Consider the following 23,103-nt stretch of genomic DNA (forward strand, 5'->3'; position numbering starts at 1 on the left):
GGGGTATTTATACAAGTAATTGCCACCGTACCATCTTTCTCTGAGTTCTGGGGTATTTATAATGTAATTGCCACCGTACCATTCCTCTCTGTCTTCTGGGAGTTTATACATGTAATTGCCACCGTACCATCTTGCTCTGAGTTCTGGGATATTTATACATGTAATTGCCACCGTACCATCTTTCTCTGTGTTTGTACATGTAATTGCCACCGTACCATTCCTCTCTGTCTTCTGGGGGTATTTATACATGTATTGCCACCGTACCATCTTTCTCTGAGTTCGGGGTATTTATACATGTAATTGCCACGTATCATTCCTCGCTGTTTTCTGGGGTATTTACATGTAATTGCCACCGTACCATCTTTCTCTGAGTTCTGGGTTTATTTATATATATAATTGCCTCCGTACCATCTTCTCTGAGTTCTGGGTTATTTATATATGTAATGCTTCCCCACTTACTACCATCTTTCTCTGAGTTCTGGGGGTATTTATACATGTAATTGCCACCGTATCATTCCTCGCTGTCTTCTGGGGGGTATATATACATGTCATTGCCACCGTACCATCTTTCTCTGAGTTCTGGGGTATTTATACATGTAATTGCCACCGTACCATGTTTCTCTGAGTTCTGGGGTATTTATACATGTAATTGCCACGTACCATCTTTCTCTGAGTTCTGGGGGTATTTATACAAGTAATTGCCACCGTATCATCTTGCTCTGAGTTCTGGGGGTATTTATACATGTAATTGCCACCGTACCATCTTTCTCTGAGTTCTGGGGGTATTTATACATGTAATTTACCACCGTACCATCTTTCTCTGAGTTCTGGGTATTTATACAGTAATTGCACCGTATCATCTTGCTCTGAGTTCTGGGGGTATTTATACATGTAATTGCCACCGTACCATCTTTCTCTGGTTTGTACATGTAATTACCACCGTACCATCTTTCTCTGAGTTCTGGGGGTATTTATACATGTAATTGCCACGTATCATTCCTCGCTGTCTCTGGGGGTATTTTTACATGTAATTGCCACCGTACCATCTTTCTCTGAATTCTATGTTTATTTATATATGTAATTGCCTCCGTACCATCTTTCTCTGAGTTCTGGGGGTATTTATAGATGTAATTGCCACCGTACCATCTTTCTCTGAGTTCTGGGGTATTTATACATGTAATTGCCACCGTACCATGTTTCTCTGAGTTCTGGGGGTATTTATACATGTAATTGCCACCGTACCATCTTTCTCTGAGTTCTGGGGGTATTTATACAAGTAATTGCCACCGTACCATCTTCTCTGAGTTCTGGGGGTATTTTACATGTAATTGCCACCGTACCATCTTGCTCTGAGTTCTGGGGTATTTTATACATGTAATTGCCACCGTACCATCTTTCTCTGAGTTCTGGGGTATTTATACATGTAATTGCCACCGTACCATTCCTCTCTGTCTTCTGGGTATTTATACATGTAATTGCCACCGTACCATCTTCTCTGAGTTCTGTGGGTATTTATACATGTAATTGCCACCGTACCATTCTTGCTCTGAGTTCTGGGGTATTTATACATGTAATTGCCACCGTACCATCTTGCTCTGAGTTCTGGGGGTATTTATACATGTAATTGTCACCGTCCCATTCCTCTCTAAGTTCTGTGGGTATTTATATATGTAATTGCCACCGTTCCATCTTTCTCTGTGTTCTGGGGTATTTATACATGTAATTGCCACCGTACCATTCCTCTGTCTTCTGGGGTATTTATATATGTAATTGCCACCGTACCATTCCTCTCTGTCCTCTGGGGTATTTATACATGTAATTGCCACCGTACCATCTTGCACAATGCCTTGTAAGGCTATACGTTTATTGCTACTTTTTTTTTTTTATTCAGGCTCTCTGCAAATCAATTTATATTTGCTACGGTAACGTGGACATTAGCAAACAGACTGCTCAATCTGCAAACTGGAGAGCTGCTGAATAAAAGGCTAAATAATAAAAAACATTGCAAAGTTTCTCAAAATATCCCTCTCTGCACCATATTAAAGTTAATGTAAAGGTGAATGACCCCTTTAATGCTGCACTGATTAACCCTTGCCATTAGCACAGTAAAAATGTATTTCAGACTCTCGTGCTTAGATCGTTTGAGAACAGGTATGGGACCTGTTATCCAGAATGCTCAGGACCTAGGGGTTTCCGGATAACAGATCTTTCAGTACTTTTGCTCTTCATACCTTAAGTCTACTAGAAAATCATGTAAACGTTAAATAAACCCAATGATCTGGTTTTGCTTCCAATAAGTATTACTTTCATCTTAGTTGGGATCAAGTACAAGGTAATGTTTTATTATTACAGAGACAAAGGAAAATAATTTTTAAAAAGTTGGATTATTTGATTATAATGGATCCTATAGGAGACAACCTTTCTGTAATTCAGAGCTTTTGAAGGGAAGTGCCTGAGATCCTCACTCAAGGTGATAGTAGTGCCGAAATGGCAAATAGCTGTACCCCACTGGTCCCCCCTCACTGGGTGCAGAAGAGCAGGTGGGGGGCAGGTAGGCAGTGCTGTCTGTAGGGAGCTCTTATATATCAGGTCCTTTAGTCATATACTAAGAAATTCATTAGGTAGAAGTACTAATCCTGATACATAATACATACATAATGTATTCACTTAAATATTTGTCAATACTACAACTCTGACACCTACTATGGTTTTGATAATATAATCAAAACATTACAAATGAGAGCCACTATAAAGGCAGGTGTGCTGTTGGGCATCACTCCTAGTGTCCTCTGCAGACTGATGCCAACCTCTTCGAGTCGCCAATGAACAGCTGATTGAGACTCGACTGGACCCCTCGCTGCCCTGTACATGGTATTAGCAAAATACAGCATTTGCATTCCCCTTGTTCTGATAATAGGGCCAAGATGGTCTCTTGGATTGTTGCTGTAACTGTGGGATAGTGTTTAGTAAGACAGGACGGTCTCTGGGATTGTTGCTTTTCTTTCGGAATAGTGTTTAGTAGGGTAAGATGGTCTCCGGGATTGTTGCTGTATCTGTGGATAGTGTTTAGTAAGGCAAGATCGTCTCAGGGATTGATACTGTTACTGTGGGATAGTATTTAGTTACGCAAGATGATCTCCAGGATTATTGCTGTGACTGTAGGGTAGTGTATATTAAGGCAAGATGGTCCTCCAGGATTGTTGCTGTTACTGTTACTGTGGGATAGTTTTTTAGTAAGGCAAGATTATCTCCGGGATTGTTGCTGTTACTGTGGGATAGTTTTTAGTAAGGCAAGACGGTTTCTGCGATTGTTGCTGTTTTTGTTTTGAGGCCCCTATATGCAGTATACTTACATAAACCATACACATTGGCCATAAACTGTTCAGTGGAATCCTGGCATTCATAGAGTGTTTTACCTTGGTAACCAATGATATGTGGCATATATGATGCTGTAGACTAGAATCTTTGAGCTAATTTTTCAAAAATTCACTAGTTTCTAACAAAAAGATTATAATTTTAGAAAAGAATTGCAACTTGGTAGTTTGGAGTACGTAGTATATACCCGCCCTCCTTACCCCGTGCCCACCGCATCCGACTTCCGGGTTGCTTTTATAGACGCCGACCCGAGCATGTGCAGCGTCTATAAAGACGAAGTCAAATGCCGGCATTTGACAGTGGCGGGTGGGAGATCAGAGGGTAAACCGTGGGTATCGGGCCTGCCCGCACATCACTAGTACAATAGATATATGTTCTTATTATTTGCCAGAATCTGCTCCTTTCTAAATGTGTAGTTTTCTAGGGTAAACCTACAGTTAGTTGAATGTTTGGCCTTGAAATCAAACTTATGGAGTTTTGGGCAGCCAGTGCTTTGGAATTTTAGTAGTGAACTGCTTGGAGTTTTAATCTATACAAGTGAAGAAATATTTCATAAATTATATTCATTGGTATTGACGTGTTGTGGAGAACTTTCCAAATATACTGTGTCCTCGTACATAAAAATAAATTATGTGTCTGATATGTGTGATTGTATTATGTGAAACATGATTTTTTATTTCAAATCAGCCATATCGGCCTGCAAGTGAAAGGGTTAAATCTGTAATTACAGCTTTAATTACCAGAGATGGGTTAGATTAGACATTAGCTGTATATATAGTGTTTGGCCACTAGAGGGAGTAGTGAGACACATAGGAGGTTCTAAGAGGTTGGAGTTTAGAAGAATATGACAGGAGACAAGTCACAGGGCAGATGTGCATCAGAGGAGGAACATCTATTGAAGAAGCCACTTTTGCAGTTGAACCACAGCCAGGACCCAAGTAAGTAGGAAGTGTGAGGCCTGGTTAGCATAGGATTAGTTTTCTTATAGTCACTGCTCAAGCCCTTTAGAGGGGAATGTGGTGACAGGTCCCCTTTAGCATTAGGGCTGCATAAGCATGGGGTTTTATTCAATGTTATTTATTTAGTGGGGTTGCACATTAATTATGGTAGATTTGGAAATCTTAAGTAGCCCCAAAAAAAAAAACCCTGGGGTTTTTTAATTAACAATTTTCATTCATTTTGTCTTTATCAAGAATATGCCATTAAGAAGGCAGAAGAAAAGAGTAAAAAGAAGAAGGGATGGAATTGAGATCATAATACAGAAGAAGACAAGACATTTCCCGGGACACTCTCATGGTATGGCTATTATGGCTTTTTGTTGGTACAGAACATGTTCAGGCTTTGCCCAATAAGACAATTTCTGGTAGTGGGCTATAGAAGTTAATTCATAGATAAGGGTTGAGAATGCTTTTTTATTATACTAATACAGCAGATAGACAGCAGCCAGATATGCATTTATTTGACAGGCAGTGTCAGTGTCAAAGGGAGTCAAGGGAGAGGTCCAAATGTTGGCGGAGGGGTCCAGAGCCAATGTGCTCTCTGCGCTAGTATTTAGGATTTTTTTTTATCTTGGTAACTAATAGTATTTGAAAGATAAGATACTTCAAGGTGAAAACTTTGAGGGGATTTTTGGAAATGTAACCAAATATAAAAATTTAGTAAAGGTTTACGGCTTGATGCTTTGGAGTAGAAAGACAAGCATATCTACAGTTATTGGGATTCAGTGGAATGTGTACTTTCCAAAAATATGTTTTTTGGTGTTAATGTAGCCTTTTCTACTTTTGTTCCCTCAATAGAAATCTGTAAATGTGTTGATTTGGCAGTATCTGGAATGACAGAACTGATAGCTCAAATGGGGTGTCTTCATTTTGGGGCCCCCATTATGCCACATACTTAGATAAAACCTATACGTAAACATGTCCAACCACAGAGTCCAGCCTATATCAGTGGTACAAGGATATCTAATAGAAAATTATTAGCATAAAAATGTTATCTGTAGGTGTATAGAACTGACTCTTTGCTGTGACAGCGGTGCCACCAACCAGTGTGTCAATCAATAGGAGCTGCAGCCACAGAGTGCTGTCCATGGTACTGAATGGAAAAGGCAGTTTAAGCTTCCCTCAATGGCTGGCATTAGTTATTGCAGTATATGTACCATAAGTCACATGTTAGATATGTAATTACTATAGCAAATGTGTTTTATCCACACAGGGAACCCGCCCGCCCACCACCCTTTACCCACACAGATGTTGCATTCTGATTGGCTGACAGGGTTGTTCTCTCTCCTTTATAATAACACAAGGCAGCAGTTGTTAAGCAGCACATGATGCCCATTGTGTGTGTTTTCTGCCCAACTCCCCGCACCTCTGGCACACAGAACTTGAGAAGATTCCAGTTTGACTAATTGTATTTGTGCAATGAAGAGAAACACCCGCGCGCACCCACTGTCCAATAACTGGTGCTTTTTTTCTTGACCCTGGGAAACCAGTGCAATAGAATGTAATGGGCATGGTGTGCAGAGTGGGGGCAGGGATGAGAATGCCACCAGGTACAGGAGAAGAGGAAAGCGCCAACAGTTCTGGTATTAGAGGTGCTGGGCATGTGGCCGTTTCGGGAGGATAAGGGAGTTGTAGTTTAACAACTTGAGGATATGGGAGTTGTAGCAAGAGGGCCACACACCTGGCAGTCAGGATTAGAAACATCTATTTCAATTATCTACACACCCTGAAGAGTCACTATGGGGGGTTATATTAGGCCAACAGCTTGAAGGTTCTGTCGAAGGAACAGGTGGTGATTAGTTCTCCGTCCCATGAAATGTTCAATCCTGTGACTTTCCCTTTGTGGCCAGCGAGAGTCGTTGTTGGCCCCCCACAGAGGGTATGTCCACACTTTGGCTGTGTTGTCATAGGCGCCAGTGAGCAGATAATTCCCACTGGTGGCTGTTATGCAATGGGAGAGGGTATAACAGATTTTTTTCCTCCTTGCCTGCTTGTGGGCTGCACCACACCCTGCATCTGCCCTCCCTCCTTGATGCCTGCTTGTAAGCTGTGCTCCTTCCCACCACTGGAATCTCCCCAACATAAGGGCAGGTAAGGGGCAGCCCAACATCAGGCATCTTTTTTTCCCATAATTATATTAATAATGATTATGAAGATATAATTATAATGACCCAGAACACCGGGTGCCAATAAAACACAGCAGCACCCGTGTGTCACTTGTAGTAAACATCTTGCCCCTCAGGGGAGACAATCCCAGAGGAGTAAAACACAGCGAGCACCTTTTCTCTCTCTAATAAAGAGGCTGTTCTGCCCCATTACCCACGCAGGGAACCCGTCCACCCCTTTACCCACGCATGGAGCCCACCCACCCGCCTTTTTACCCACAAAGGGAACCCGCACGCCTGCCCCTTTACCTACACAGGGAACCTGCCCGCCTGCCCCCTTTACCCATGCAGGGAACCTGCCCTCCCCTCTACCCAGACAGTGAACCCACGAGCCCCTTTGCCCACGCAGGCAAACCGTGCACCCCTTTACCTATGCTGGTAACCCATGCACCACTTTATTAACGATGGGAACTCGCCAGCCCATTTACCACGCGTGGAACCCGCCCACCCCTTTACCCACGCAGGCAACCCACCCGCCCCTTTACCCACACAGGGAACCCGCCTCTTTACCCATGCTGGCAACATGCCTGTCTATTTACGCATGCATGGAACCCGCCCACTCCTTTACTCACATAGGAAAACCCACCTGCCCCTTTACCCACACAGGGATCCCAACCCCACCCCCTTTACCCACGCATGGAACCCGCCCCATTTACCCACACAGGGAACCCGCCCCTTTACCCAAGCATGGAACTTGCCCTTTACCCGCACAGGGAACCCGCCCCATTACCCACGCAGGGATCTCGCCTGCCCCTTTACCCACGTAGGGAACCCGCCTCTTTTACCCACGCTGGCAACATGCCTGTCTCTTTACCCCATGCATGGAACCCACCCCTTTACTCATGTAGGAATCCTACCTGCCCCCCCTTTACCCCACACAGGGATCCCGCCCGCCCCGTTACCCATGCATGGAACCTGCCCTCTTTACCCACACAGGGAACCCTCCCCTTTACCCACGCAGGGATCTCGTCCACCCCTTTACCCATGCAGGAAACCCACCGCCCCTTTACCCATGCATGGAACCCGCCTACCCCCCATGCAGGGAACTCGCCCGCCCCTTTACCCATGCATGGAAACCCGCCTACCCCCATGCAGGGAACTCGCCCGCCCCTTTACCCATGCATGGAGCCGGCCTTCCCACCCCTTTATTCACTCAGGGAACCTGCCTGCCCCTTTACCCACGCAGGGAAGCTGCAAAACCCTTTACCCATGCAAGCAAACCGCTCCTTTATCCACGCAGGGAAACCCACCCACTTCTTTACCCATGCAGAAAACCCACCTGCCCCTTTACCCTACAGGGAAACTCACCTGCCCGCCCCTTTAATCCATGCAGGGAACCTGCCCCGCCCCTTTATCCAGTGCGAGGAACCTGCCCGTCCCTTTATCCATGCAGGAAACTGCCCACTCCTTTACCCATGCATGGAACCCTCCCATCCCTTTACTCATGCACGAAATCCACCCGCAACTTTACCCACGCAAGGAACCCGCGTTGCTCGCTTAAACCCATGCAGGGAACCCGACCGCCCCTTTACCCATGCATGGAACCCGCCCACACCTTTACCATGCAGAAAATCCGCCTGCCCCTTTACCCACGCAGGGAACCCGCCCACACCTTTTATCCATGCAGGTAACTCACCCGCCCATATACACACGCAGGGAACCCGCCTGCCCCTTTACCCATGCAGGGAACCCGCCTTCTCCTTTACCCACGCAGGGAACCCTCCCACCCCTTTACCCATGCATGGAACCCGTCCACCCCTTTGCCCATGCATGGAACCGCCCCGCCCCTTTATCCATGCACGAAATCCACCCGCCCCTTTACCCACGAAGGGGAATTCGCCCGCCTCTTTTCCCACGCAAGGAACCCACCTGCCCCATCACCCATGTAGGGAACCCGCCTCCCCCTTTACACATGCAGGGAACCAACCTGCCCCATTACCCATGAAGGCAACCCGCCCACTTCTTTACCCACGCAGGGAACCCGGCCACCCCTTTACCCACGAAGGGACCCGCGGCCTTTGACAAAGCTACTAATTTTTAAACTATTAGGCGGGGAGATGGTCCATTTAGCATGTGGGTTGGTGAATGGGCGGAAGGGTTGGTGTGGGTGGAAGCGAGTGGTTTACGCTATGCTGAGAGTCTGAATTCACTTATGCCGAGACCTTTAAACTTTTCCCTACAGTACTTGGTGGTACACCCTTAAAGGCATTGCTTTAAAGTACAAGACTGCCGTTTGGAGTTGGAGCATTTTCCTGGTTCGCTACAACTGCGCATGCGCCGAAAGTGATGAAAATTACCAAAGCGCCAGAAGAAGAGCAGGACCTGGATCAGAGCGTAGCACGTCATCTGCAAGGCAACTCTGTGCTTAACACTTGCAATAGTTAGTTATTAATTATGTCTTTTCTGTGTCTTGCAGACCCAGGTACATCCTAGCCTGTTGCTTGAATGAAGCACAAGCGATGTGGCTACCTGGAAACTCACACTGTTCACCACTCTTCCTCTCAGAATTCAGTGTATTCATAATAAGGCACAGCTCTTTGGGTGCAGCCCATAGGGCTAAATGCAAAGTACAAAAAAAAAAAACATTTTTAATTGTTGCACCTTGCAAATGATCCCCTTTATATGCAGGCAGATCATCTAGACATCGTTATCTGAAATAGATGGATGCAAGTGACACTGTACCCCCTTCTGTAAATAATAAGGATATTCGATTTCACTAAGCGGTTGATTCTGCAACCATATAAAGGCACAAGGCTGAACGTTGAGTTAAACATTAGACTATCACTCGTGTATTATAAAGGATAATGAACCCTCACTGTAAGTTATAAATATATTAGAAGTCGCTGAGGGATTCAAAGTTATTTAGGAAACTCTTGATGATCACTCATGTATTATAATGGATAATGTAATCCATATAAACTCACGAGGCTGCAGGCTGAGTTATACAGGGAACTCTGAGTATCACTTGTGTATTATAAGGGATTATGTACCCCCTTTCGTTAAATTATAAGGATATTAGATGTCGCTGAGGGGGTTTGTCACCATATAAAGGCACAAGGCTGCAGGCTAGAGTTATTGTGGGAACTCTGAGTATCATCCAAGTATTATATGGGATAATGTACCCCCACTGTAAATTATAAGGATATTAAAAGTCACTGAGGGTTTCGGGACATATAAATGCATATGGCTGCAGGCTGAGTTAGCCAATTGACTGTCACTCATATTATAAGGGATACTGCAACCCCACTGTAAATTGTAAGGATATTAGAAGTCAATGAGAGGTTGTAGCCATGTAAAGGCGCAAAGCTACAGGCTTATTTATACAGGGACTATAAAGGATACTGTACCCCCTAAATGATATGCGTGTTAGATGTAACTGAGGGGTTCTGTGACCATAAAAGAGACAAGACTGTGGACTAAGTTATACAGTGGACCTTAAGTATCACACAGGTATTTTAAGAGATTGTGTGCCCCCTACCGTAAATGTTAAGGTTATTTGCTTTCACTGAGGGGTTCTGTGACCATATAAAGGCACAAGGCTCCAGTCTGAGTTCTAGAGGCAACTCTGAGTATCACCCAAGTATTATATGGGATAATGTACCCCCACTGTAAATTATGAGGATATTGAAAGTCACTGAGGGGTTTGAGACCATATAAATGCATATGGCTGCAGGCTGAGTTAGTCAGTTGGCTATCACTCGTATTATAAGGGATACTGCAACCCCACTGTAAATACCGTAAATGTTAAGGATATTTGCTTTCACTGACGGGTTCTGTGACCATATAAAGTCATGAGGCTGCAGGTTGAGTTATACAGAGATCTTTGAGCATCACTCATATACTATAAGAGACAACGTACTCCCTACTTTAAATGATAAGGATATTAGAAGTCACTGAGGGGTTCTGTGATAATAGAATGACATAAGTTTGGAGTTTTTGATCTATACAAGTGAGAAATCTTCATAAAACTATATTTATATATTTATATATAGATATTGGCGCATTCAGGAGACATAGAACTTTTCAAATCTGCTGTGTTCTCTTACATAAATAAATTGTGTTTCTGATATATGTGTTTGTTTTTATGGGAAACATGATTTTTCTTTCATTTTTTAGACACTTAGAAACCAATGCTTTTTGCGAAAAACTTTTTTGGCTGATAAAAATGTAACTCTAAGCAGCTTCCCAATATCATTCATTCCAAATTCTTTTCTGTTATCTGAATTGCTGGTTATAACTCCTGAAACAATGTACCTCTAAGCAATTTTTCCAATAGCCATTCATTCCTCATTCTTTTCTGTTCTCTGAACTGCTGGTTCGGACTCCTGAAACAACATAACTCTGACCCTTAAACGATGTAACTATGCAACTTCGCAATATCAATTAATTCCTCATTCTCACTTGGTTTATAGTCATGTGTAACTGTCATTGCGATTGTCTCTGTCCCTTTAATTTCTCATTCTCGCTAGGTTTATAAACATGTGGAAATGTCATTGCTATTATCTGTCACTATTTGTTAACTGTATTGGCAAATGCCAAATAATACACAGTAGCAGCTCCCCCAGTATGTTCCTTTATAATTATATACTTTCCTTTCCAGAAAATACTCTCTTTCCGTGGTGCCATTGATTTGGCTCAGATTAAAGGTGTCGAGATTGCGATCACTGATCTCAGCAATGCTTGCAGGAACAGATACCCCTTCCAGGTAAATCAAAGAAGTTACATACACACATTGTCTTTTAATTGCCTTCCAATTATCTCAGATGTGGGTATGCACGTGAAAAGAGATGTAACATTATAGGACCCCATAGTCTCATTGGTCTCCTGTTTTACCTCATGTATTTTGTTGACAAAGTCCATGGAGATCTGAATGTGGAGTACTGTGTTGCTACAGGAGTTAATTCTGCTGACAGTCGGCCTTAGAGGGGATTGTGTGGGGTTGAGAAGGAATGGAATGCTTCTCGTTACCAGGACCATTAGCAGGACCCCCACCACCACTACCACCACAAAAGCTTCTTATAACCTGTACAGAGAGTTACCTAAAAACTAATCCATCATAAACATCCCCCTATATCAAGCATATCCATTTATTAAATGCCTGTTATAGTATCAATGGGGCACATTGTTAGAAATGCTGTTGGATTGTGGCCTATTGAGTAAAGCAATATTTAATACATTCCAATCATTAGAGTTCAGTATGTATAATACTATAGTAGGTAGAATGACCTTATATCTGTGTCTTTCAGCCCCATCATGTACATATTAACCAAGTCCCACAGCAGAACCCACTATAGCAACTCACCTGCAGAGATATTAAACCAGTTCTTCAATTAAACCCTCTATGAGCAACACAACACAGTTTTACCCAACCCTGTTCTGCACTTGCAGATGTTCATCAGCCCCAGCGGTATTATTTAGATACACACAAACGCACATCCCTTCACACAATTGGTCAGTCACCTTAAGCAGAATGAGGCACAGGAGACCCTCCCTTCAATATTCACCATAGTTATTCAATTAAAAACACAGAGACATGTTTATGGGAAACCTGTTGGTGGGAACAGGAGATTTATTGATTTAAATATGCAATTATTGTTGGGCATCAACAATAATCAACAGCTGATGATCCAGAGGAAGGCAAAAAACCCCAGCACTTGGCCAATTTGAACTGAGGGTAAAAATTCCTTCCTGACTCCTTCAAACGGCAGTCGGTTTATACCCTGGATCATGGCTAGACACAGACACACACAAACATAGACAAACACTCACAGACACACATAGACACACACAAACACACAGATATGCACAAACAGCCACAGAAGGCATGCAAGGAGCAGGGTTGCGTCGGTGGCAGCAGAACTGTCTGAAGAGTCTTCTGGTGGAACACTGAAAAGAAAAAGTTTAGAAATGATTAAAATAAGAATTAATTACAGACTAATACTTGTTTTTTTATTATATAAAAGGCTCATTCTCAGCTACCTGGCATGGCACCTTTTATTTTTATATTGATCACCTGGTGCCAGTCTTGCTTCCAGTGAGAAACCCATTCCCAAAGGTGGATATGTGAGCAAATGCTACAGCAGTCCTATCAGAGTTACCTACCTCCCCCCTCATTGGCCTACTAGAGAACCAGAACTGATATCTGTAGTCTTGGCTGGATTCTTACCCAGAGTACCTGGCACAACCTAAAGGCACCCCTACACCGGCCTAGCAGTTACGCACCATGACCGATCAGCACGTGAGTGTAGAAGGAGCCATACCCACTGTGGCCGCCATTCTTTTATTCTACTAATTTGGGCAGCCCATATGATAGGAACAGCAGGAGGTGAAATAGAGTTGCACTGGCCAACATGGGGCATCTGCAGATAATAAGCAATAGCCCATAATTAGATACATTACCTAAATCCTCTGTAGTCCTTCCTTGGCCGCTTCCTTGGAGGAGCTTCTTCTCCATCCGCTCCCTCTTCTTTATTCTCCGCTGCTGGAGCTTCCTCTTCATTCCTTTTCCTCTTCATTCTTACCTGTTCTTTCACTGCAGGAGATTGCTCCTCCATCTTCTCCTGTTGCTCCTCTTGCTGTTCTTTTCCGGGAGCTGCTTCTTCCTCCTCTTCTTTTTCTTTTGCTCCTTCTTCTTTCCCCTGTGAGGCAAGGGCTCCCTCTTCTGCTGCTGCAGTGGCTCCATCCTCCTTTTCTTTAGCTGCAGGAGTTTGTTTGTGCGTGTGTTTCTTACTAGGTTTGAAGGGAAGAAAATGTCAAATATTGAGTCATTATTGTCATATGTTTCCAAAGTATTGCAACTACAATTCTGATCACTGGAGGATTAAAATAGCCAGATAGACTTGTACCTAAGTAATACCATTGTACCTTCTACACACCTGTCCCTACTGTAACACATTGGGCAGTTACTGAGCTAAGCAAGTTCCATGCTGGGTTTCATGCGGAGATAGGTGCTATGGTTGTAGGGACCTAAAAAAGTTCCACTAGTTTCTGTGCTATTTATTATTAGTATGGCCAAAGCACCCAGAGCTATGAGAAAACATCTATTTTTTGAATATGTTATGTGCCAGTAACTGTAATTGAAAGTGGTAATTGCAAAGTACATACCGAGCAGCTTCCCGCAGCTTCTGCTCCCTCAAGAGCTCGATTTGAAACTGGCAAAAATGATGTTTGATGGTCTGTGAGCACAGGGGAGGCACGAGGATAGGAGCAAAGGGGAAAGAAAGGAGACAATTAGAATTATGGCTGTATATGTGCTGCTAATAGTACCTTTTAAACACCCAAGAAAAGCATCAGGGACAGTGATCCCAGGTGAACTTACATTCTCCAGCCTCTGATACTCATATTTCTGCCTCCGGTTTTGCAGTCGTGTTGGATGACCCTGTGGAAGAAGAGAGTCAGTGTTAAGCACTTCTTTGTACCAATGCCATTATTGTGCCCATGTTGCCCCTTGTAATAAAACTCTATGCAGTGTCTTAGCATAACCCCATTTTTGTTGCTGGTTAAAATGACACTTGGATGGGTGACTTTAGATGCCCCCCCCCCAGGGGAGCAGGAGAGAGAATGAATAATATTGTTCTTAATTATTATAGAGACACACAGTGAATAATAACCTCTCCTATAATAATAATACTAGTGAAACTTACAGGAGGCAGCTTGGCATTCTTGAGGGAGGCACGTTCCCTCTTGAGCACTTCCTGTAACATAAAGAAAGAAGCGTGAGATAAGAGCTGGCAATCTAATATCATTTGTTCCCTATTTATCAAAACCTCTATTCTGCATTACATACCAGTGAGTCGAGCATTAAACTGTATTGGGCAATGTTCTCCTTGGCCCTCATCCTCGGGTCCTCAATACAAGTAAGAAGGAAGTGTTTTCTGAAAAAGAAAAATACCACTGAGCATTAATAAAATATTTTCCAGCCTTATTGCCCTTGCAATAAGCACCGGGCAATAGCAAATGATTCCCAACATGTCCATTTATGTTTTACTTACATGTTGAAGTTCTTGCTGTATTGGACCCAGTAGTGATCTTCTGCAGGAAAAACACATTTCCATTAAATACTGAGCTAAAGGGTGAAAGGAATTCACATATAATAAAACTAACAACATAAGGAACTGATAAAGAATATTGGATTTTACCGTAATAAGAGGCAAGGGCCTCAAAGTCTGTATATTCCTCCCTGAAGTTCTTCAGGACGGAGTACAGCGTCTGTAAGTGAAAGGAAAGAGCATTAGTGACAGAATACTAAAGGGCTCTAAATGCTGCTCATAGTCAGTCTCGCTCTGAGGAGAGTAGAGACAGAAAAGGGTTTGGGGTTTCTATGGGGCAAACATGCCAGGAATAAGGACATTGTATTCTGAAAAGGAAATAAACATAGTGATAGGATTCCCTGGATGTCTGTTCTACCTGCACAGATGCAAATGGTATGGCAGCTCCCACCTATATGTATAAAGGAAACGGCGCAGACAGCCAGCCAGCTGCTTATGGAGAGCTTATATAGAAGAGTGAAAGGGAAACACCAGTTCAGATGAGAGAGGAACTTTTAACACACATGCATTACCTTGAGAGATGGATTTCTCAATGATTTCTCCATCGTCGAAATCTAAAAGGACAAATGGACATAATCAGGCAAAATGAAGTCACAGTTAAAGGGTTTGTTCACCTTTAAATTATTTTTTTGTATGATGTAGAGGGTGATATGATCAGACAATTTTCATTCGGTTATCATTTATTGTTTGTGGTTTTTGAGTTATTTAGCTTTTTTCAGCAGCTTTTAAAAACGTTAATGAAGACCAATTGAAAGTTGCTTAGAATTAGTCATCCTATAACATACTAAAAGTTAACTAAAAGGCAGGCCATCCATTTATTTCCTTATCTGTATTCCCCCATTCATATGAAACATTGTTCCACTCAATGATAAAAGCCCATTATTAATGCTGCTGATGGATTTGCTTCTTATAAATCCCATATACAGTAACCGTATGGGCTCATATGCACAAAGCCACGTGGGACTCCACCCCCCAAGTGAATTTAGGACAGACTCGCTGAAGAAGAAATCAAGTGTGCTGTATCAGTTGAATTTGCAAGATTACCTCTTAAAGAAGATTCTCCTAAGGGGGAAAAAAAGGGGGCGGCACAAGGCCGGGCCACCCCGAGGGGGGCCTTCCCTAAGGAACCCCTGGCTCTCTCTTACACTGTTCAGATGAAGATGTTATTAACTGAACAATGGAGAAGCCAAAAAACCCAGATGTTATTAGGCAGGTCTGAAGCACAGAAGTCGCTGTCCAAAAATGCAGGAAAAGCACCGTAGCAATCTGTATAGAAAAGAGAATAAAAAGACAAGTTAATGAATTTAGTACTTAATATTTCCTATATAATACAGAGGAAGGCAGAGATCTATTTTCCCCTAAACTAGAGCTTTGTGTCACTTCTAGCAGGTACTGGGCCTCAGTTTCTAGAATGCTGGAAGTTTCCTCACACAGTCAATTTGCTGAAAGCCCTGAATAACTGCCAAATCCTGGTCTGTGTCTCCCAACCAGCACTAACATTAAAGGCATCTCCCAAGCACATTTTATGGGAAAAGTCTCCAAATTCACTAAAATCAGGGAGAGGAGCAACATCTGCTAGTCTGGGGGCATCACCCAACCTTTTCCCGTCTTTCTTTTACTATAGTAAAGGTTGTTTGTCAGAAAATCTCTCAGATGGAATATACACTTAACACAGATCCAACCAACGGACTAAACCAACTGTCAAATCCCTAAGTCTCCTCTCTTCTATGGGACCTTGGTGTATGTCCTCCACTTATTTGCTATAACCCCCGACTGTCCCCATGGCACGTGCATCTGCTGTTCTCCCCTAGTTCCAGACTTGTATAAAGGGAACATGTATTTATCTACAATGTTGGTACATAAGAGCAGGGCACATCATACACCCAGGGGGCAAAGGGCAAATCTCTAAGGAGCCTGTCAATACTGGGAACACTAATTTATCATCTTATGTTGTGGTACAGGGGTCCCCAAATGTTACCTTCAGTAGATAATGTGAATATCTGCCGACAGTCCTGCATTAATTGCCAAATCCAGGGTCTGTGTCTCCCTACCAACACTAAGATTAAAGGCATCTCCCAAGCACAAGTTAGGGAAAAAATCTCCAAACTCACTAAAATCAGTGAGAGACACAACACCCGCTAGCCTGGGGGCAGATATCGCCCCAATTCCCCCTCTTTTTGCACTAAAATAAGGGTTACTTGGCTAAAAAATGCCCAGAGGGAAAGTTTGCTTACCTCTCACCACAGTGCCAACCAACGGACTAAACCAACTGTCAAATCCCCATGTGGAAAGTCACTTCTGTTCCCTGCTCTTAAAGGGGAAGTGTCCCTTGTTGATGAGTGAGGTTTATATGGCATTTATTTCTAATTAGATGTGCACTACATACACAGCCTATTAAATACACAGAACATTGCTTTGTATGTGTGGCTTATTGAATCAGTGCAGTTACTGCGCTGCCATATTTGTTGGATCCATTCATTCATCAGCCATGGTATCAATCAGTGCTGCTTCTGTTGCTTAGTCTGGTACAACCGGTTTGGGCCTTTGCTTGTAGGGCATCCATTCTTCAGGTAGAGATGGGGGTTACAATTGTATTTATTGCTTATTGAGCATTTTTTTTATTATTTGGAATATGTCCAGCCAATCTTGCTCAGGGATTGAGGTTTGAGTCCATTTCCCAAGACAAGTACAGTTGGGTTAGTTGGGGAGTTTGTGTTCCAACGTTAGAAAGAGTCTGTGACGTCTATTTATAGCGCTATATGTTTCAAAGCTGGTTAGTGGTCTACACACAGTATTTCCTATTGATATAACGTTTCAGCTGTAGGTACCTCCACTTGTTCCCAACTCACTGCTTTTCTTTGTTTTCTAGGAACGTGGGGATATGGTCTTTTTCCGTGCCTAGAAGGTGCCTCGATTGAAGATTCTGGAGCCCAAAAACAGTTTTGTATCCCTTATCTTCAATCCCAGGTAAGTAGTCAGTATTGTTTCTTATTGGGGTCCGTGGTGATGTATATGGAGCCAGTGAACAGTTTTTGTTTAGCTGGTGCCATATAATTAAGCTATTGCGTATCAGTGGGTGTTCTAGGATGAGGGTTGGGGTTTTTGGATGTACAATTTATACAGGCATATGGTATGGTACAGACTAAATTGTATAGGAAATACATTAACAGAAATTCCTTGGGTTAGCAAGCAAACAATGGCAGGGCTGTTGGCTTTTGAAAGCCTTATAGACAGGATGTAGATCATAGCGTATAAAGTAGGGATGCACCGAATCCACTATTTTGGATTTGGCCGATTCCCTGAATCCTTATCCAAAGGTTCGGCCTAATACTGAACCAAATCCTAACCCTAATTTGCATATGCAAATTAGGGGTGGGAAGGGGAAAACATTTTTTACTTTCCTGTTTTGTGACAAAAAAAGCGACCTTCTCAGGTAGGTATTCATTTAGGGTAGAGACTATTTCTGCCCAGTATCTTTGGAGTGCTGGGTATTCCAAAAGGTTGTGAAACAGCTATATGCTGTTTGCAGCAAAGGCATAGTGGTGAAATCTCCGGGTTTATTCTGTGCAACTTTTCTTGGGTATGATTAGCCTTATACACAAGATAAAGCTGTAGGATTTTAAGTCTATAATATCTCTTGCCATTGTGTATCTGTCAGGTTGTCCACCTCCGCTTCCCAGGCTACCGGGCACTTGAACTCAGACTTATTGTTTATATACTCCTGGATACTCCTATACACCAGTGAGAATTTGCGCTTGGAGTGGCCTTACTGTACCAGTGCAACCAGTGGGTTATCCATATCACTGTGGTTCCTTCAAACTAATGTTGAACTATAGAATTAGCTAGAAATATTGTACATTGTGTTTTGTGCTTCTGTACCAGCCCAAGGCAACCATAGCCCTAAAGCAGTAAAGATCTGTGTCTCCAAATATGCCCCAGTAGCTCCCCATCTTCTTTTCTGCTGATTCACTGCACATGCTCTGTGCTGCCGTCACTTACTGGGCTTAGGGACCCACTCACAATATACAGAATATAAATGTCACAATATAAGGCTGATGAGTTATTAAATAAAGATAATTACTTAATGTCAGCTCAATATGATGGGACTTACTGTGAGGCTTGTAGAATTCTATGGGCAGACCATTAGGGAACAAGTCTATGGCTTCTGCACTTCAGTCACTGTTATTTCTGAGTCTAAAAACACTGGCATGGTCAGGTTAAAGTTTGTGACAGTTAAGGGAGTGCAGGAATTGGTGTATTTTTCACAGGCTGTCTTTGTTTAGCCTGGAGCTATATAGGGAGACATAGAAGTCTGTTAGAGTTTTGTTGTATATGGGTTGGTTCGGTTGTTAGTTCTCTAGTTTTAGTAGCGTAATGGAATGTGGTTGTCTGTACTCTATCCAGGTGCACTAGCATTCTCCCTGCCTGCTCTCAAAATCAAGAATATTGAGTTGTTCCTGCGCTGCTTTGCAATTGGTTAAACTTGGTGGGACAGCCAGCTCATCCTGTAGGGCTGTAACTCGGTTCTCTAGCTCCTCTTGAACTTTCTGTGCTTACTTTTTGAACCCCTTAAAGGAGAATTCAACCTGTGGTGGGAAAAAACTTGTACCCCCCACCCCAGGTAGACCCCCCCCCCTTCAATTTGCAATCAGTTTTCATTATTTATCGTTTTTGAGTTATTGAGCCTTTTATTCAACATCTCTCCCATTTGCGATTTCAGCCATCTGGGTGCTAGGGTTCAAGTTAACCTAGCAGCCATGCATTTGAATGAGAGACTGGAATATTAATAGGAGTGGGCCTGAATAGACAGAAGAGTAATAAAAAGTATCAATGACTATACAGGGCATTTTTTTTTTAAGATGGGTCAGTGACCCCCTTTTTGAAAGCTGGAAAGAGTCAGAAGAAGCAGGCAAATAACTGAAAAAATTATAGAAAATAAATAATGAAGAACAATTGAAAAGTTTTTTAGAATCGGCCATGCTATGACATACTAACTAACTTAAAGGTGTAACACCCCTTTAAACACAAGTCTTGTTCCAGAGAGCCAGTAAAAAAGTGCAATATCTTGGCAGGAGAAAGCCATCTAACAGCAAATTTACACTTCCAAACTTTTCTAGGGAAAAGGAAGACGTGAAGCCGGTTAGTCCCAAGTCAGTGAAACCTCAAAGCCAGAGGAGAAGAGAAGAATCAAGTCTAGGAAGCAGCCAAGTCGTAGCTTTAAATTGGTTCCAACGAAGCGAGAACTTTGCCAAAGTCAGGAGCGGAACTTGGTGAGTATCTTCTGAGACGCCTGTGCACCCCAGATACAGCTGCAGAGGCATGTGTATGCACTAACGTCATTTTGGGGTGTCTAAACGCCAGATACTTTATTAATCCTATGTACAATGGGCAACAAAATGTTCAGTGGACCCCTGGAATTCATATTATACATCATATCTGTTATACAGATAACTAGAATCTCAGCTGCCATAAAGAAAGCCAGGACTCTCTGTACTGGCTCTCTGTACAGCAAACTTAGGGGCTGTTCCTGTTGAATTGTGCTTAGTACAGGGGAATACCTATGCAACAAATCAGCCGACAGTGAAAGGGTTAAAGAGGAACTCAATCCAAAAACTTTTTTGGTAAATAAAAATGTAACTCTAAGCAGCTTCCCAATATCCATTTATTCCTCATTCTTTTCTGTTCTTTGAACTGCTGGTTCTGACTCCTGAAACATTGTAACTCTAAGCTGCTTCCCAATATACATTAATTCCTCATTCTCACTAGGTTTATAGTCATGTGTAACAGTCATAGTGATTGGCTGTCACCAGTGGCGTAACTACAGAGGAAGCCGACCCAGCAGTCGCGGAGGGCCTGGGAGTACAGGGGGCCCGAGCACCGAATATAAAAATTGTGAGCAGAGCACACATCTTGCCAAGTTGCCGGCCCCACCACAGAACGCCGCTTATTATTTGCAGCTCGCACTTGTGCATTAAGATAATCACGCCCCAAAGGCGGTACGTACTGCGTGACGTCACAGCCTCGCAGCATGGATTAGCAAACTATGAGTTGTTTTCAGAATATCTGGACTGTCCTACTAAAAGGCGTGACTCGTGGGCGGCATGCCTTAGTATCTGTGTGAGTGTGACCAATAAATGAAAGACATCGAAATATTATGATATTCACCTTGATTTTTTTTCAACATGGCTTACTTATCATCAAGCACAGTTTTCTATTTTTACAGAATGTATTTCAAAGCTTTTTGGATACCTGGTTTCTTTATAATAGTTCCCATACTTTGGGCTTACTCATCAGGCAGAATATAGACAGGGCAATGGTTGCCACATGTCCAGTTTTAAAATGGACATCCCAGTTTTAAAAGGACTGTCCGGTTCAAAACTTTCTATCCAGTTTAGAACATTGAAAATACTGGACAGAAATCCAGCCAGTTGGAAGTGAAACTCCAGCATCATAACCTCAACTAACATCATTGTGCCCTCCTCTGACATCATCATCACGGCTGGATTTCCCTCAGAGGCACCCTGAAGCCTCTAGGTCCTAGCGCCAGCTGTATGCTTTCACACGCACGCCCCCCACAAGTGCACATACGCATTCGCTGGAGCACCAGGGACCTGTGGACCTTACTACGTGACTTCTGCACTGAAACCCTTTTTCAAAAGAGCAAACAGATTTGTTTATATTTGATTTTGAAATCTGACATAGGGCTAGACATATTGTCAATTTATCAGGTCCCCCCAGTCAAGTGACTTGTGCTTCAGTCACTCTTTACTGCTGCACCGCAAGTTGGGTTCCCCCCCCCACACACACACCAACAGTCCATCAGCAGAACAATGGATAAGTAACCAGATAACAGCTCCCTGGTAGATATAAGAAAAGCACTCAATAGTAAAAAAAAACATGTCACGGAGAGACTGTCGTTACATTATGTAGGACAATAGCCTGTCCGAAAGCAGTTCCGTAGTGCTGCACTGGCTCTTTCTGAAAGCCTATGACCAGACAAAATGACCTGAGATGGCTGCGTACACACCAATATTACAACTAAAAAATTGACTAGGAATGAAATTGTACATGGTAGAATTAATTATTTGCAGTGTAATTTAGAATTGCCATACCATAAAAATCATGATGGCATCCCTTTAAGTCCTGTTTTTGTATGTTGCAGACCAGCAACACCTGTAGTGCACTAAATGTGTTGCTCCTAATTATTTTCCAGGACTGAGTTATCTTACTTGATACTTATAATTTTCTTTTGGAAAAAAAAAAAACCCTGTGCCACATGAATTTACATGTGTGTGTTAACAGTGGCGTAACTGCCGAGGAAGCAGAGCCAGCAGTCGTGGGGGGGTACAGGGGGCCTGGTAGGGGGCCTGATTCCTCAGTAGCATGTGCAACCGGCAGGGACAATTTTGGGGCAGAGCAACGTCACGTCGAATGGGCGTGTCCACCTAATCCTTCACTCTCCCATCAGTGAATCAGGTGCTTTTGAGTTCTTTGTTACCCGTGAGAGTGCGCACTGCTGAGGGAGCTGGCGGCTGGGGCAGGATAAGCAGTGGGGGGAGTCACAGCCATGTGACGCACAACTAGGGTTGCCACCCGGCCGGTAAAACACCTGCCAGGGCCGGGGCCGGTATTACAAATTTACCGGCAATGTTTACAAAATCCCCCGCCCATGAAAACTTACATTTTCGTTGGCTTCGGGTGTTGGCCTGCCCCTTTTGTGATGCTACTCCACATGGCTCCGCCCCTTTTGCGGCACCCCTCATCGGCCGGTAATTTTGTTTTTTAAAAGGTGGCAACCCTACGCACAACACACTGACCATCGTGTGCCGATAGAGAACCTGAGGGCCTGCGGGTTGTGTCACTGGCTCTTGCAGCAGCTGGTACTTACAATCCACCTGTCTGTTTCCACGTCTTCACACTTGGCTACTTTAAGCACAAAGCCTGGAGATCGAGCTCCTTTTGAAGGCCTCAGTCACAGTTCCTTGTTAGAACTTTTTCTTTCATTCTCTTTGAGGTTCTTAGAATGTTCTCCAGCGTGAATGGTGCCCAAAATAAATGTAGTGGCAGGTGTGAATACTGTTTCATTTGAAAAACCGTTTCATTTGCAAGACATGGAGTGCTGGAGTTGGAGAACTTTCTGTGTGGTGCTTGGGGAAATACATTGTCGTCTTATTAAATGCCCATCACACTGACACTGACACTGTTTGGTGTTCGTGGGGGGAAACAGGGACGCCCCATCTGTGTAATAATGATAATGATAATAATAATATTGGTTGGTATCATTTTTAAAATTTTTAATATAATATTATTTTGAATTTGTACAGTGTGGATTCGTTTTTGCCCAGAGTTTGCTGCATTTACTGAATCAGCTGCTAGGACTAATTTTTTTTCAGGAAATGCAACCTTATTGGTGTGTGGGTATAGCCAGGGGTGCTTCGCCAATGAGGCAAGTTGAGGCTGTCGCCTCAGGCGGCAGCGCCCCTTTCCGGGGGAGGGGGGGCAGCAGCAGGCAGCGGA

At 43.2% G+C, this 23,103-nt stretch overlaps 1 protein-coding gene and 1 long non-coding RNA gene across 2 annotated transcripts; one reads left to right on the plus strand and one right to left on the minus strand.

Moving 5' to 3' along the window:
- The first annotated feature begins 4,588 nt into the window (after positions 1 to 4,588).
- Positions 4,589 to 21,243, plus strand: LOC121396987. The gene is made up of 5 exons (XR_005963298.1): positions 4,589 to 4,671; positions 11,139 to 11,243; positions 17,456 to 17,553; positions 19,704 to 19,856; positions 20,353 to 21,243. It is a non-coding gene; the product is annotated as an uncharacterized LOC121396987 (long non-coding RNA).
- Positions 12,075 to 15,649, minus strand: LOC121396977 (putative uncharacterized protein DDB_G0287113). The gene is made up of 10 exons (XM_041572653.1): positions 15,631 to 15,649; positions 15,099 to 15,140; positions 14,677 to 14,746; positions 14,530 to 14,569; positions 14,325 to 14,412; positions 14,182 to 14,232; positions 13,857 to 13,916; positions 13,643 to 13,713; positions 12,938 to 13,267; positions 12,075 to 12,424 (listed from the first exon to the last, which is right to left on the minus strand). The coding sequence occupies exons 2-10, from the start codon at positions 15,129 to 15,131 to the stop codon at positions 12,304 to 12,306; spliced, it is 864 nt and encodes a 287-aa protein (XP_041428587.1). The 5' UTR covers positions 15,132 to 15,140; positions 15,631 to 15,649; the 3' UTR covers positions 12,075 to 12,303.
- Positions 21,244 to 23,103: the final 1,860 nt, after the last annotated feature.

This window comes from Xenopus laevis, chromosome 8L (assembly GCF_017654675.1).
Source record: "Xenopus laevis strain J_2021 chromosome 8L, Xenopus_laevis_v10.1, whole genome shotgun sequence".
In the NCBI taxonomy this organism is placed as follows: domain Eukaryota; kingdom Metazoa; phylum Chordata; class Amphibia; order Anura; family Pipidae; genus Xenopus; species Xenopus laevis.

Excerpts from the sequence above, each read along its gene's own strand:
- LOC121396977 (XM_041572653.1), bottom strand. The coding sequence starts at position 15,131 with ATGGAGAAATCATTGAGAAATCCATCTCTCAAG. Across the intron at positions 14,233-14,324 it reads GTTTAATGCTCGACTCACTG|GAAGTGCTCAAGAGGGAACG; the intron begins GTATGTAATGCA and ends TTTATGTTACAG. Across the intron at positions 12,425-12,937 it reads AAGGACTACAGAGGATTTAG|TGTTCCACCAGAAGACTCTT; the intron begins GTAATGTATCTA and ends TTTTCTTTTCAG.